This window comes from Saccostrea echinata, unplaced genomic scaffold, assembly GCF_033153115.1.
Source record: "Saccostrea echinata isolate AGI-Se365-2 ecotype Australia unplaced genomic scaffold, CSIRO_AGI_Sech_v1 ptg000025l, whole genome shotgun sequence".
Classification (NCBI taxonomy): Eukaryota; Metazoa; Mollusca; class Bivalvia; order Ostreida; family Ostreidae; genus Saccostrea; species Saccostrea echinata.
Window position 1 is genome coordinate 28,508,080 of NW_026889774.1, and position 15,119 is coordinate 28,523,198.

A 15,119-nucleotide genomic window follows, 5' to 3' on the forward strand; every position below is an offset into this window, starting at 1 on the left:
GCAAGTTAATAAATTCCGTTAAAGAAAGTTCGTCTGCTACAGCTTTCGTACAAATAAAAAATAATAATAATTAATAATAATAATATGATTCAAAACAATTTGTAGGTACAATATCAATCCAAAGCATGAAATTATATTTTTGAATATGTTTATCAGGTAAATTGGGTCGGAAATTACCTTGCTTTTAGTGCTTCCTGGGAGGAAAATAAGAAGACAGAAAATTTTCAAAATACCTTTCCTTATATCGGCAATACCGCAATATTTAATTATTTCTGCCTTTCTAAATTATCTTATTCGCATCAGTCTGAGTTACATATATTTAGAATCCACTGATCACTTATTTATTGATCAGTTAATCTGCCAATGATTTTTACAGAAATGATTTATTTTTGCCCAATTTTGTTTATATCCTTGGTCATTTGTTTTTTGTTTTGTTTTGTTTTGTTTTGTTTCAATTATTTTTTCCCCAAATTTTTTATATGCCAAATTAAACAGACAGTTTTTTTCTCTAATAAATATTTATAATATATAGGACGAGGATTATACATTCAGAAGATTTCATATTGTTTTGGAATATGGATGACAGTTTCTAAAATGAGGTGGTTTACTTTATTTTACTTCTTTTATTATTTTATCTATTCTATCTATGATGATATTGATACCAGAACAAGAACCATAACAAATTATAGCATGTAAGATATGTTACAGATTAATTTTCAAGTGATTTCATCAGTCTGAGATTATGTATAAAATATGGAAATAAAATAGGATTTTAAATAAAGTAAATTGCAATCTACTGGTATTTAACTATTATATGATAATGAAGGATAGTACCGGTAGATGAAAATCATACTCTATGAATTTATGCAATCCTTAAAAGTAAAGGCGAAAAAACAAGTAAAGTCTCATAAAATATAACTTATTTACAGTACTTGACAGAGTTTATTGATGTTTACCAGGTTGGGACCAAAAACCCTTATAGGATAATTATAATAACCCGTCTGGGATATAATATCCCAAATGGGATATAAATTTACAGTGCAAAAAATTACAATTTTTATTTTGGCTATAAATATCATAAATCCACATCAAGATACTTATAAAGGAATAACATTTGGCAAGCAAGCTTTTCTGCAACCCTACAGTTTGTTTGATTGATCCCCAAGAAGTTTAGGAACTTCTGAGGGATCAATCTCCTAAATAGTGGTCAGTCAGAAAAACTTGTTAACCAAAAGTTATTTCTTTTATATCCCAATGGGCGATTGGTCCCAAGTGTTTACTGGTTTTCATTGTAACTGATTTTAGTCTTGTTTATACCTCATAGAATAATTCATATTATTTTTAAAAATAATTTCAGCCATTAGCAAACATGTTCACATATGTTTTGTCATCACAAAGTAATTCAAATCAAAGGCAAAAGAATTTAAAGACATGTAAAAATGACTTAAAATAATTCCATTCAGAGTTATAATACAATGGATTTATCGTTCAGTTTGTTGGTGCTCAGGGTGTATAGGCCTGGAGTGTTTAAAAGGAAACCTGACTATGTTCACACTGTAATAAATATCTATTGATTGATTCTGTATAGGTTTAAGATAAACAGGACCTGTATATTTCTGTCAAGTATGTGTATACGTATTGAGTCTGTAAAATTGGTTGTGGGACAAAGTCAATCAATTGAGATTTATGCTTTCATATACATGTATTGAAAATAAATGGAAACTATAATTATTTCAGCTTTAACAGAAAGCTAGCCCAGTGACTTTAGTTATTGTCACCAAGTTCATACCAGTATATATAATATTAACTTCTAAAAGTTTATTAAGGTAGATCAGTTAATTTAGCACCCAATACAAGCTAGAAAATAGATGGTTATCAGTTACTGTAACTTAAATGTTTATTCACTAGGAGTAATTTCTATTAACTTATATTCTTTAAATCAATATATTTCAGTTATAGCATAGCAATCTATACAATATAGAAGCATATTTGTCAATATTGTTTGTATAATATAAATCAAATCACATTTTAATAGTTTGTGTTTTGTTCATTGAGGGATTTTCTACCACCTTTAAATCCCAGTTCCATTTAAATGATCAATATCAACTGGGTTATTAGGAAAGTTTGGAAATAGGTTTATATCTCTGAAAAAAATCAATTTTATTCTATAGAATCGAATTCCACTACCATGAACCATGTCCATTGATGTTTGAATTTTGGGGTGTTATGACATAATGAGAGAAGCATAAAAACACTTCCAGTAACAGCTGATTTTCTACAGGAATATGTAGAGAGGACTGCGATGAGAAATTTAATGAATTGGGATTTTAAGACACGGAAGGTGACAAGTGGGACACAGGTGTTTCAACAGGTAAGCATCAAGGTATATTGTATATTACATTCATCAACAAATGCTGATATCACACCTTAAGGGCTTGGATATGTTTTATGCTTTGTTTTCAGTGTTGAATATTTTTTATGCATTTGTGAATTCTGTTTTTGTTGCGCTCATATAATGCATTTAAAGTGTTAACATTTGTTTGCAAACTTAAGTTTATTAAAACACTTGTTCCCAAATAGCATTCAAAAAGAGTTATCTCCCTTAACACACTCTACAACAAAACAAATGAATTTGTGTGTGTTTGTTTTTCTTTGAATTAATGGAAAATGCATAATAATTGAATTAATTGAATATTATTAGCATTGCTTGTGCTGAGTGATCTAATTCAGTTGAGGACCATTAATTTGCTTTTAACAGCTTTTGAACTGTATATGAGCCACTGATCAAAAAGATGATATGCTCACAATTTTTGTCATTGCCTGAATTCAGTAATTATTATTTCATATAAGTTTAATTTTTTTTCTCTTATATTATTCTAATCATTACATAAGTCATTAATATATAAAGTTAAGCAGCATCTACATACTTAATTATTGTCTTTAACAACATAATAAAAGCAATAGTTGCAGCATTAATTACATCAGATGATGGAAGTTGTTTAAGTTTCGCTTATGAGCTGTAAGTCATTGATTTTATGGGTTGGTGGACCATAAACTAAGTGAGTCAGATATGTCACCTTTCATCTTGATCAATAATTACATTTACAAGGAGGATGGAGGAGAGGATACAGGTTAAGTACTGCTATAGGTATCATATAGTACAGGTAACAAAAGTAACAGAGACTGTTACAGGTATCATATAGTACAGGTAACAAAGGTAACAGAGACTGTTACAGGTATCATATAGTACAGGTAACAAAGGTAACAGAGACTGTTACAGGTATCATATAGTACAGGTAACAAAGGTAACAGAGACTGTTACAGGTATCATATAGTACAGGTAACAAAGGTAACAGAGACTGTTACAGGTTTCATTTGTAATGTCACCGATATCATATGTAATGTAACAGGTATCATATGTAATTTTACAGGTATCATATGTAATGTAACAGGTATTGTTTGTAATGTAACAGGTATCATATGTAATGTATCAGGCATCATATGTAATTTTACAGATATCATATGCAATGTTACATGTATCACATGTAATGTAACAGGTATCATATGTAATGTATCAGGCATCATATGTAATTTTACAGGTATCATATGCAATGATACTGGTATCACATGTACCAGAGAATTTAGCTGTAGACAAATAGCTCTCTTGTACCTACAAAAACTGATGGGGAGAATGGAGGAATAAATGAAATGCAAAAGGTTCTGTACACAGAGTCATTGCTACAAAAGTTTTCAATTCGCATTTCCACAGCATAATAGATTTTTAATGGTAAAAAGAACACTGTTGCAGTGTTGAAATTCACAGAAACGTTAAAGTAATATTCATAAAGCTCTCAAAAAGCCTTAAACACTGAACTGTGAGGAATGAATGAAAGGCATCATCAGTGAAATCAAAGTACCGGTATTTCTCTATGTTAATAAATCCTAGGGATATCAAAAATTCTGAAATATGATTGATTTGGTTATTGGTTGATAAAACTTTGTTTTTGAAGGATAAATTTTAGGACAAAAGGGGGCTAATTTACTCTTCTGCCACCTATGAATATGTGTACTTTATATTTAACCTTCATATCTGTGTTCTTTTTAAAGAATACAACATAAATCTCCATTGGAATCACCATAAGATTTTAATACAGTCATGTACATATTTTATATTTAAATAGCCAGGCAGTCCTATAATAGAACACGAATGACACACTCTCTACTACCCATATCCAGATCACTTAAATCTTTAATCAGATTTTACCTTCAATGAACCGTTTAAAACAAATGCAGGTTCCAATTGTTAATTCACCTTTCCTTTTTGATGTCAAAATGACGGTGTCTTGCTATTGATGAGGAGAATTTCACAGAGGGAATGCAGTACGTGTTATACATATAAGTCATATTATGGATTACATTTAACACTTACAGAGGTAAAATGGTTTAAAAACATAAAACATGTTTCATTTTGTTCCATATAATGAACCAAAATTAGTTATTTTTGATTTTTAAAATTGAATAAACTTGAATTTGCCATACAAATCACAACTAGTGTTCTCTGGCATGCTTTAAGTTCAAATCGCTGAATGACTGTATATGTTTAAAGTCACACAGTCACACTATCTGTTAATCTGTCTCCAGGCTTGTCTAAACTTATGGCCTGGGTATACTTACATGTATCAACAGGGGTTGGTAATGGGAATAGACTTACTTGGTGTGGGCAAGAGTTCTGGCTAAGTGTAGACAATGGTACAATAAATAGAACTCCTTATATATAGGTTGATAAAATTTGAAATCATTGATTGCGCAGAGAGACATTTCTTGAAGGACTCAACTAAAAGAGGAGAGGGAATTTAAAGATTAAAATTATATAGAATTTCTGGGTTAATGATCATCAAACTGTTTGATGTCTGTGAGGTAACCTTCATACCATTGAAGAGCTTGACAATACAACTTAGTATTGTTATGTTCTATCATTTCCTTCTTATAATTACATGTACTAAGCTATATGTTAAAGTAGCACATTGTTCTTTGTAATTTCTATGATTCTTTAAACCTGATGCTGACACTATCTTAGTACATGAGTTAGCCATGCAGTACTATGAAAGTGCACATTATGTCTGTATGTAATAGTTACTAGTTTTGCAATGAAAAATAGGTGAAGATAACAAACAGTGATCTATCTTTAAAAAAAAATCAGCAAACAATACAAATCTGTGAACAGGGCATAAAACACAGGCCCCTGGAAATTCCAGAGTTGGGATCAGGTGCTTAGGAGAAGTAATCATCCCCTATTCAGTCACACTCACTGAGCTCTATGTATTGATCAGGTAGACAGAAGTTCTGTAAAAGGAGGTGATAAAGTGAAGCTATTTAATTACCACTGTAAAAATGCTATTTGACATTTAAACAGAATTATATACTTTGATGCATCAGTTGTGACTACTTTTTGAAGTTGCCTGCCAACTTTGCAGTGATTGCTTAATGCACGTATATGTTAAGATGAGCATAAGGTTACATTATTTTATCATAGGTGTAACGTAGTCAGTATAATGACAGATTGGAGCTGCTGTTTTCTATTGATTTTGCACCAGGTGTCACATAAAAGTCATTTTCGTATTGTATAAGCAGATAATTAAATGCTTAAATCTGTACACTGTAGAATAAATCTCTTTTCTCTTGTTCTACAACCAATAAGTTATTCCAATTATTACATAAAACCACCTTTTTTCTCAGTACAGCTGATTGTAAACCAAAGTGCCGTGTTTAAGACTTGACAGTCGGCATGAGGTTGATTTCAAAGGTATATATTTATAAAGTATACACCTGTCTTAAATAACAATTGTATCCCGGAGCAGCTATCTTTCAGTTTAAACCTCACGTGACATATCTTAACAACAATTAATGAGCTATAATTTGTTTTTGCCTATTTAGCAGTTTACTCGAGTGTGTTGTAACCCTGTTTTTATGTAACATTGTAACACCTTAGCTTGCTGTGTAATACCCTGAGATCTAAGATTTATCCACTTTCTAACCCTGTGCTGGTTTTATTATTCTTTATTCATTTGTGTTTGCTGAAGTCATTGAAAATCTCATTCTCTGAGATGGATTTTAAATCGCAGATCATGAGTTAATTATTTAAACTGCCGGCTGGAATATAGACTTCATTATCACAAAAGATGCCACAATGGACACCTGATATTATTACCTATGTGTAGGTGACGGGACTTTGTCTGGGAACCCTTCAGGTATTTGTCCTACCTGTCTCTGAATAGACTTCATTGTTTGAAGTATTTTAAGCCATGGAATCAAGGACTTGTTCCTGCTGCAACATATCGATGATTTAAAAAAAAAAAAATAATGCAAAACTTTGACAGGATCCAGATATTTCTGCGGTTCTTTTTTCTTTACTTAAATGGAGAATTTTACACGGCTGTTCTTTCGAAGGTGGAATAATGTGACATACCTGGCACTTAAACAATCACTTAATCAATATGACTATTCTGTATTTGGTGTTTCCGGACAGAGTCTGCAGATTTTAGCAATCTATGTAAGATGTAAAGCAGTATGAGGAATGTTTCTCTCAAAATTTGAGGATTTTGATTTCTGAGTGATCAAAATGGAGAATTCTAACAGCTATTTTAAGACGACTTTGCGGGGCCCGACCTTCACCCGTAGCATGGATCTGATGGGGAGTAAAGTCAGTCTGAAGTTCAAATATAACTTCACATCGTCTTCTACCACCACCGTCTATAACCAAGTGATTACAATGGATTTCTTATATAATTAACACTATATTTATGATTAAAATTTAATAACTATCTAGTGTATAGAGATATTTTTTTTAACCAAGCATGTTCAGAGTTTTTTAATGTATGTTTTAGTCAATTTGAAAACTGTATAAAAGTTTCAGTTGATTAAATCCACAGGACTGTTTGTTTTTAATACTAACATAGCATGATTGCATTTTTGATTCATTAGCAACAGATATTTTAAAATTTCCTCTATTTTATCATCTCAGAATAAACTTTGCATCTTCCATCTGCAAATAAGTTAACACGTACAGTAAACTTATTTCACTAAATGAATGAATAATCCATCTTTTACTTTACATACATATTGTCAATTGTATTGATTAAATCCTGTTTTTCATCAGCTAGATTGCTTTTCCCCTAGACGATAGGTATAATGCATAAAAAGTAGATCACAATTTTCATGTTAGGCTTTCCTAGGAATTTTAATACTATGTGATGATTAATTAATGCATTATTGATTAATTTATACATGTCCTTAATTTGATAATTGGATCAAGTATTGGTTACTTTTAGAGATCGATGGGGAACTCCAGTAGAAAGTCTCTCTCTGGGTTGGTTCCTGTCCCTCCTGATGAGCCTCGTCCCGAGGACCTGCCGAGGGTATCAACCAATCGTAATAGCTGTCCTCAGTTTGTGCCATACTCTGACGATGAGGAGGAGGAGGAAGATGATGAAGAAGAGGAATTCTTTGATGCCAGTGAAAATTTTCCTCCTGTCCAGGTAGAATTTGGCTATGTTGATATGTACATGTATACTGTAAAAGCAGAATTATTGTGTGCCATAAAAACGTTACCGTTTTATTTTTTTTTTGAAATTGCAAAAAATAACTCACACAAAATAAAAACTGTACAAATCTACCTTTTTTTCGCAAAATTTGCAACACACAAAAAAAAAACGGATATACAGTATATTGAGTAGGGTACTTTACGAAACAATGAAATTTAATGCCGACGAAACCTTTTTAGATGACAAATCAACGAAATCTTATCCCCATGAAAATTTGTGCCTCTACAGTATACAGTAAAACACAAGTGCCTGGGATGAACAGTTTTGATTTGTTATAAATTTTGATTCATCATATCTGATCAGTGTATTATACATTTTGAAATTACAGAGAAAACACTTTGCTCTACAGTAAGCAGCTGAATTCATTATAACAGTGTTTGTCTTACTGTCCCAGAATTATCCTCAGTTTAAATGTCCCAGACACTAAATGGAATACAATGTCGATGTTACTGTCAACAGAAAAATTCAGATTGGATTTTGCCATAGGACTTAATTAACTTTCACAAATACACATTGTTTTGAGCCCATAAAAGCAATCCAATTGCAGAAAAGCAATTTCTTGTAATGTTTGATTTTATATACTTCTATCCATTTTCTTGTTTTAATTCAAACTGAATATGTATTAAATGAAAATAATTGTTAATATGCACAAGAAGGAGTAACTTTTTTTTCTCTCTATAGAATGCTTACATGCTAGAGAATATTTTATAATTTTCCTCCATTAGCCTCCACCTCAGCCACCTGCTATGATAGATGCAAGTATCGTGGCTAAACTTGTGAAGGAAGTTGAAGAACTGCTGCATCATGTGACCACAGAAAACTTTCAGGCAGCATCTGACACAGCCAGAGTACTGCAACAAGCCGATTTAGGTAAGGATTAAGGACAAGATTTATGGATGAAAGTATAACATGAAACCTAGGTATTATGTACCGGTACATGTGTTATTGCAAATTGATGAAGTAAAGTATGCACAAAGTGCTTAGGAAAGGAATAATTTTGATTGGTTTTTGTATGCAATTTGTTATATCCAATCAGTTTATAATATGTTTTTATAAAGCAAGGAATGAAAATAACTTCATTTCAAGTGCTTTTCAGAACTCTAAAAAGGAATTTAAAATGATATATAGTAATAAATTGCATGATATAGCCTTTTTTGTTTTCTTGCACAGTCTGCTTTGAATTTTCTCATAGGAAATTTAACTCGGAGACTTTCAGTAGAAAGCACTTCTAGCTCACAATTACAAGGTAATATAAGACAGACTAATCAGTCAGAGAGATTGCCAAAGATTGGAGAGAACAACATCCCCTCTCCTGACAACAGGTACAGCAATGCTGCTTACAGTGGGTCCACTGCCGATGTCCGGAAATCTGCCAACTCTACGAAAAACTCTGAAATCAAGAAATCCAACAGTGCTAAGCAAGTATTCCCCCCACAGGTTGGAGATTCACCAGAAATTGCTGGATATTTGAAATCAGATGAAAAGCCATTTCGCTTGCCACCCATTAGAGATGGGAGTTCACAGATTCCGGGTAACTCAAACTCTTTATATCCCAGTATCTCAAACGACCTTCAGAATGGTGATGGTAACCTTGCATGGGAGGTGGATGTCTCTGACCTACTTCCAAATGGCAGGACAGCCAAAAGACCTGGTTTGTCTTGTTTGCATGCTTATATTTTGGTTCTTTCTTTTTTTTTTCCCCATTTTGAAAACCACTTCGTAAATGGTGCATGCTTCAAGCAATTTTGAACTTAGGTTTTGATATAGAATATAATATATAGCATGTATTGAAACTATACGAATATTATGGATCTAAAATTCATTAAACTTGTATTCTTCCAAAGGGATTTTTAAAAAAGTTAATTTCAAGTTGCAATTCTCCATTAAATTTCAAGTTGAAAATAGTATAAATGAATTATCTCACTACTGAAAGCTTTTATAATAAAACTGTTCATATATTTCATAGGACTTTAAAAATTTCAAATTGATAGGATGCTTTGTCCAAATCCAATTGTTGTATGATCAGAAATAAAAATAATGCAGTCCTAAAGGTGTATGGGAATTACCTTAGAATTGTCTTTTTAACATCAAATATTTGTTCTCTAATATTTCAGCTATGCATGTGCACTAAGAGGTCTTGCATTTGTAAAGGATGCTGAAATTACACTCATACTTAAAAAAAAATTGACACTGATTATCTCATCATTTCAGTCCTCACTAGTCAGCTACAACCAAAGGAAACAGATGAATCTTATGAGAGTTTCGTCCCTCCCAAAGTGACGGCCACAGCTGCCGAAATCTCATCTAGAAAAGTGCTGGACCAGAAAAGATGGTAAGTGAATACTCTAAATTACATGGTCAGTGGTAAGTGTATACATGTATTACATAGTCAATGGTAAGATTTTACACATATATTACATGTCAAGTGGTACAGTAATAAACCTATTACATGGTAAATATTAAGATTATAAACCTATTACATGGTAGATATTAAGATTATATGCCTATTACATGGTAAATATTAAGGTTATATACCTATTACATGGTAGATATTAAGATTATATGCCTATTACATGGTAAATATTAAGATTATATACCTATTACATGGTAAATATTAAGATTATCCACCTATTACATGGTAAATATTAAGATTATACACCTATTACATGGTAAATGTTAAGATTATACATCTATTACATGGTAGATATTAAGATTTAATATATACCTATTACATGGTAAATATTAAGATTATATACCCCGGTACCTATTACATGGTAGATATTAAGATTATACACCTATTACATGATGGATGGTAAGATCATTCACCTACTGTTTAATCTTATAATCTACAATGCAAATCATACCAGTCTACATATGTAACATGGTAGACTGTAATATTGTATACTGTACATCTTTTACATGTTTATGGTAATAAAAATATTAGCAACATGATCAATTCTAAATTGTAGAAGAATTTTTTTTTACCTTAACATATATTTTAGTTTCAAGAATTTTAAAAATGTCAAATGCCTTATTTGATAGATCATTTGATTTGAAAGCTTGGTCACATGACTTGTGTTATTATTAGGAACTGTGTCAGTTTATTTGATTTGAAAGCTTGGTCACATGATCTGTGATATTATTAGGAACTGTGTCAGTAGACCTCAGTACAGTAAGTCCTGTGGGATTACCTCCCTTGTGTCGTGCTGGAATTTCCTCTTTAGTACCCTGGGCAATGGAAAGTAAGTACAAAATTTGTATATTATCAGTTTGCATAAAAATGATTATTTACATGTATATAGATTTGTGTGTCACAAAAATAATAAATTCTTGATTTAAAGAAAGGGTTTCCTCATTTTATTTGTGGGAGATGAACTTGGCTAATGTTTATTTTTGAACTAATATGTGTTGTAACTCTGTATTGCTGGTTAGGATTTTATTGATATAAGACTGATACATGTAAGACAAAGTCAATGATTTTTTTTTCAGTCTCAATCCTATAACTCAGGAGGAAGCCTTGACAATCCTGGGATTCAAGCCTCCATTTGGGGAGATTCGATTCGGACCATTTACTGGCAACGCTACTCTTTTTAGGTTTAACTCTATATCTAGATTAAAATTTAATTTTTCATGTCATATGGTATAAAGTGAAAAAATGTATGTAAAATTTCTTTTTATTTAAAAGTGATCACAAATATTAGTAGAAAATGAATCACACTGCAATATATTTGTACATTTCTTTCATTATTTTTATTTATTTATGGTAAATGTATTAAATTTGCTGTGTATTTGTTTATTGCCTTTCGTGGAAAGCATCTTCTACTAAATTAAGTACATAGCTAAATATCTTATGTATAAATATTCATATAAAGCAAATTTAGAAAGCTAGAAAGCACTAAATCAACTCCATGCTAAGTTGTTGAAAAATTAATTTCTGCCAAATATTGTATACACCAAATAAAATACATTTACAGATTGAATTTACTTTTGGAATTTTCAGATGGTTCAGGGTATTAAATGACCATTTCAAGGTCAGGGGTCGAGCTTACTTTATGTATAAAAGTCATGGAAAGAACAAGACCTATGGCACCTCCCCAGAGGAGGCCCTAGGGCACCTCAAAAAGGGACTACAGGACCCCTCTACTGCCTTCATCTACCACTGCCAAAATCACTACTTCTGTCCTATAGGATTCGAGGATACTCCAGTGAAATGTACAGAAGCTTATGGGTAAGATTATTTGATGGTGTATAAGTGAACTGACAGATTGTTATCCCTGTGAAACTTTTAACCACTAGAGTTTTCAAAAAAATGTGTTTTTCTGTTCCAAACTTTAAATTTTATATTTAGGGGTGGACTATCACAAGAGGACCTGAATACCTGGGTCCTCATAGGAGATCCTGCTAGTGGACATCCAGCCATGCACTGTAAAAGGTAAAGTCTGTAACCAATATCTGTAACAACTGATATCAGTCTCCCTTGTTTTGGAAAAGGTAGAATCTGTAACAAATGATATCTGTAACAACTGATATCGTTCTCCCATGCACTGTAAAAGGTAAAGGCTGCAACGACATATATGTCTCCAATGCAACATGAACAAGTTTTTAATTGCTAATATCTCTCCCATGCACAGAAATCCCCAGTATCTGTAACCTTTAAAATCCCTTTCCCTTTACTGTAATACTCTAGTAGGTGCCTTCTCCAATCTTTATCAATAACATCTTTCCCTTCCTTTTCAAGGTCAAATTGTCATTAAACTACCCTAAAAATTTCCAAGAAAGGCTGCAATGTAGAATTTTTAGTACTGTATATGTTCTTTTTTATGCCCCCCATCGAAGAAGGGGGGGCATATTGCTTTGCTGCTGTCTGTCGGTCATTTTCCTTTCATTTTCTTTGCAGTTCTGTTTTGGGCACGATCAAGCAATTTTTGACAGAGTTATGCCCCTTGGACTTAGGAAAATTCCAATTATTTGCAGTTTCCATTCATTGTCTTTGCAGAGGTTGCACATAGTGAAATGAAATTTGGTATACAGATTAATCATAAAAATATCTAGGTCAAATTCTGTTTTTTGTATGATTGAGCAATTTTTGACAGAGTTATGCCCCTTGGACTTAGAAAAATTCCAATTATTTGAAAGGGGGGGGGGGGGGGGATAAGTGTTTCATAAACATCTCTTGTTTCCATGTAGGATTAATTTATGCTCTGTATGTGGTCCCAAATTTTCCTGGGAAGTTTGTCACAGTGAACTTGAAGTGCATGTAAATCATACAATGGCAATCCAAGATATCCGAAACAATTCTCTACCCTTGGATTGTACAGAAATTATGATTCCTCGGAATTAAGACCCTGTGGAAAAAAGTACATTTATACGGTGTATTTAATTAGGTCTAATTAAAGCATAAATTTTACAGGGTGCAAACTTTATTTTACATTTGAACATGTATATCATTACCCTTTTTAACCCTATAAATTTGTGTCAATATATGTTGTACATAAGTGCAGTACTGAGTTTTGCAGAATGAGTTTTCTTCAGGAACTAGATACATTTTCTTTTGACAGATGGACAGACATTGTGACAGACATAGGCTGTGTCAATCCGGAATTCCTGGACATTCGCAGACTAGAGAAAGGCATGCAGCGCCGAAAAGCCAAGAAAATCGGAGGGAACTTACACTGCATCATGTCATTTACAAAATGTAAATTCCAGAGCATAAAAACTTATAGAACTCAGATCCCAGTGCCTGGTGGAAGAGGAGGAGTGAAGGACACTGCTCGATTAAAAATGACAAACTTTAAAGAAGGGGATTCCAGTACTCTGCAGAACGTGGAAAGTGGAGAAGGGAGTGTTCAAGTGGCTGAACCGGAAGCTCAAGAAAACATGGAATTTTATCTGGACAACAAGCAGGAGAACGAGAAACAAACTGTTAATAAAGAAGAAGATGTTGAAGAAGATGAGGAGGTGGAAGACCTGGATACAGAGAATGATTCTTCAGAAAATAATGTGTGAAGAAGAAATTGTGGGAATAATAACTTTTAGAGGAAGTCTTGTATTCAGTGGAAATCCTCCAAACACCAGAATACCTCATGTCTTCATTATGAAATTTGTATTTCCTATTTATTTCGATAATTTAAAATAGGAAATACTGAAATGCCTGTATTTTAAAATGGTCTGGTGTTGTGAGTGGATTTGCACTGATGCAGTTTATCAGCATTAATTTAAAAAAGTTTTGTTATGGAGATGCAGGAGCTATCTGTGATGTACCTGTATTTTAGTCAGTTTTGCTTGTGCCATGAGGTTTCCAATAATAATATTGGTGTTATTTATGACAAGAGCTCTTTGATTACATGCTTATTACATTAATTACTGGTATTTATACAGGTTCTGGAGGTTTATGAATGCTTCACAATGTATTACACTCCCAACATGAATTAGGTTTACTGTTTAGCTCCAGATTCTTTTTGATTTTAATTTGAAATAAAAAAAAAATGTTTTATTTTATTTGTGCTGCATTGTAATCTCTTATAACTCCTTGAATGCTGAAACATATTCAGTGCATTTGTCATGCACAGTGAATAGTTGTCCAGAAATTGAGGAAATCACAACTAGTATGTATCCCCCCACAAGAAGGCTAATATTGATACAGTAGCTGGTACACGTATACTGTAGGTTCCTAAATATACTTAAGGAATTTATTATCACATAATTTCGTTAGAAGGGACCATTCACAAAATAAAACAACTCACTTTAATTCTTATAGTGCTGATATACATATAAAAACTTTTGATCAACAGTCCATTGGTGGATTCATGATCTCATAATTAAAAGCCTACGAGTCATGTCGTAATATCAAGTAATGCGGAAAGTAAGAAATCAACAGCATCCGTAGCTTTGTCATTTATCCTAACCAATACTGCAGACACTTTTCAAAGAAAACTATTTGATCTTTTAGTCATATACATGTACTTGCTACAGAGATACTTGGTGGCCAGAGGAATATGTGAATAAATTTCAGGTTAAAAACATCAGTTCAAGACAGTTTTTTTTTTTTTTTGACATTAAAAAACTGTGAAATGTGTAAGCAACATGGTTATCGAGCCAATTCTCAAAGAGTAACCATTTGACCTTGTTAAGGAGACGCTTGGCCACTTCAAGATTTCACAGATTGGTATTTTAGGTAACCATGGAAACACTCAAAAACTGTATCTTAATAGTATAGTCTATTTTTCTTCCAATTAAAGTTTTATAGAAATTGGACCAAAATTATAGAAGTAGTACTTTAGAGATTTGAAAGAATACATGTATCATAGAAATTCCTATGACCCTACAAAATACTGATAAAAAGAATATGTTTCTTTGTAAATCTATTTGTGTTCAAAGTTTTATTGAATTTGATCTAATACTGTAGGAGGAGTAGTAATTTGAAAACATGCTTACTGACAGATGAAACAATTGACAGTCTTATTTTCATCAACGATAAAGTTCTTCTGGTTTGTGACCATTTTACTGTAGTAATAAAAA

The 15,119-nt window shown here is 32.3% G+C and overlaps 1 protein-coding gene across 5 annotated transcripts; it reads left to right on the forward strand.

Moving 5' to 3' along the window:
- Nucleotides 1-545: 545 nt before the first annotated feature.
- Nucleotides 546-14,109, forward strand: LOC133192317 (uncharacterized). Of its 5 annotated transcripts, none has more exons than XM_061328333.1 (11): nt 546-599; nt 2,172-2,371; nt 7,329-7,535; nt 8,327-8,471; nt 8,794-9,252; nt 9,813-9,933; nt 10,748-10,843; nt 11,091-11,195; nt 11,602-11,829; nt 11,950-12,033; nt 13,160-14,099. In XM_061328333.1, exons 2-11 carry the CDS (start codon nt 2,303-2,305, stop codon nt 13,605-13,607), a joined length of 1,962 nt encoding a protein of 653 aa, XP_061184317.1. In that variant the 5' UTR covers nt 546-599; nt 2,172-2,302; the 3' UTR covers nt 13,608-14,099. The 5 variants fall into 5 exon arrangements, with proteins under 5 accessions (XP_061184317.1, XP_061184321.1, XP_061184319.1 ...); XM_061328337.1 differs by lacking the exon at nt 546-599 and adding an exon at nt 5,742-5,803 and having other exon boundaries at nt 2,294-2,371; nt 13,160-14,097; XM_061328335.1 differs by lacking the exon at nt 546-599 and adding an exon at nt 5,737-5,803 and having other exon boundaries at nt 2,298-2,371; nt 13,160-14,097.
- The last annotated feature ends 1,010 nt before the right edge of the window (nt 14,110-15,119 follow it).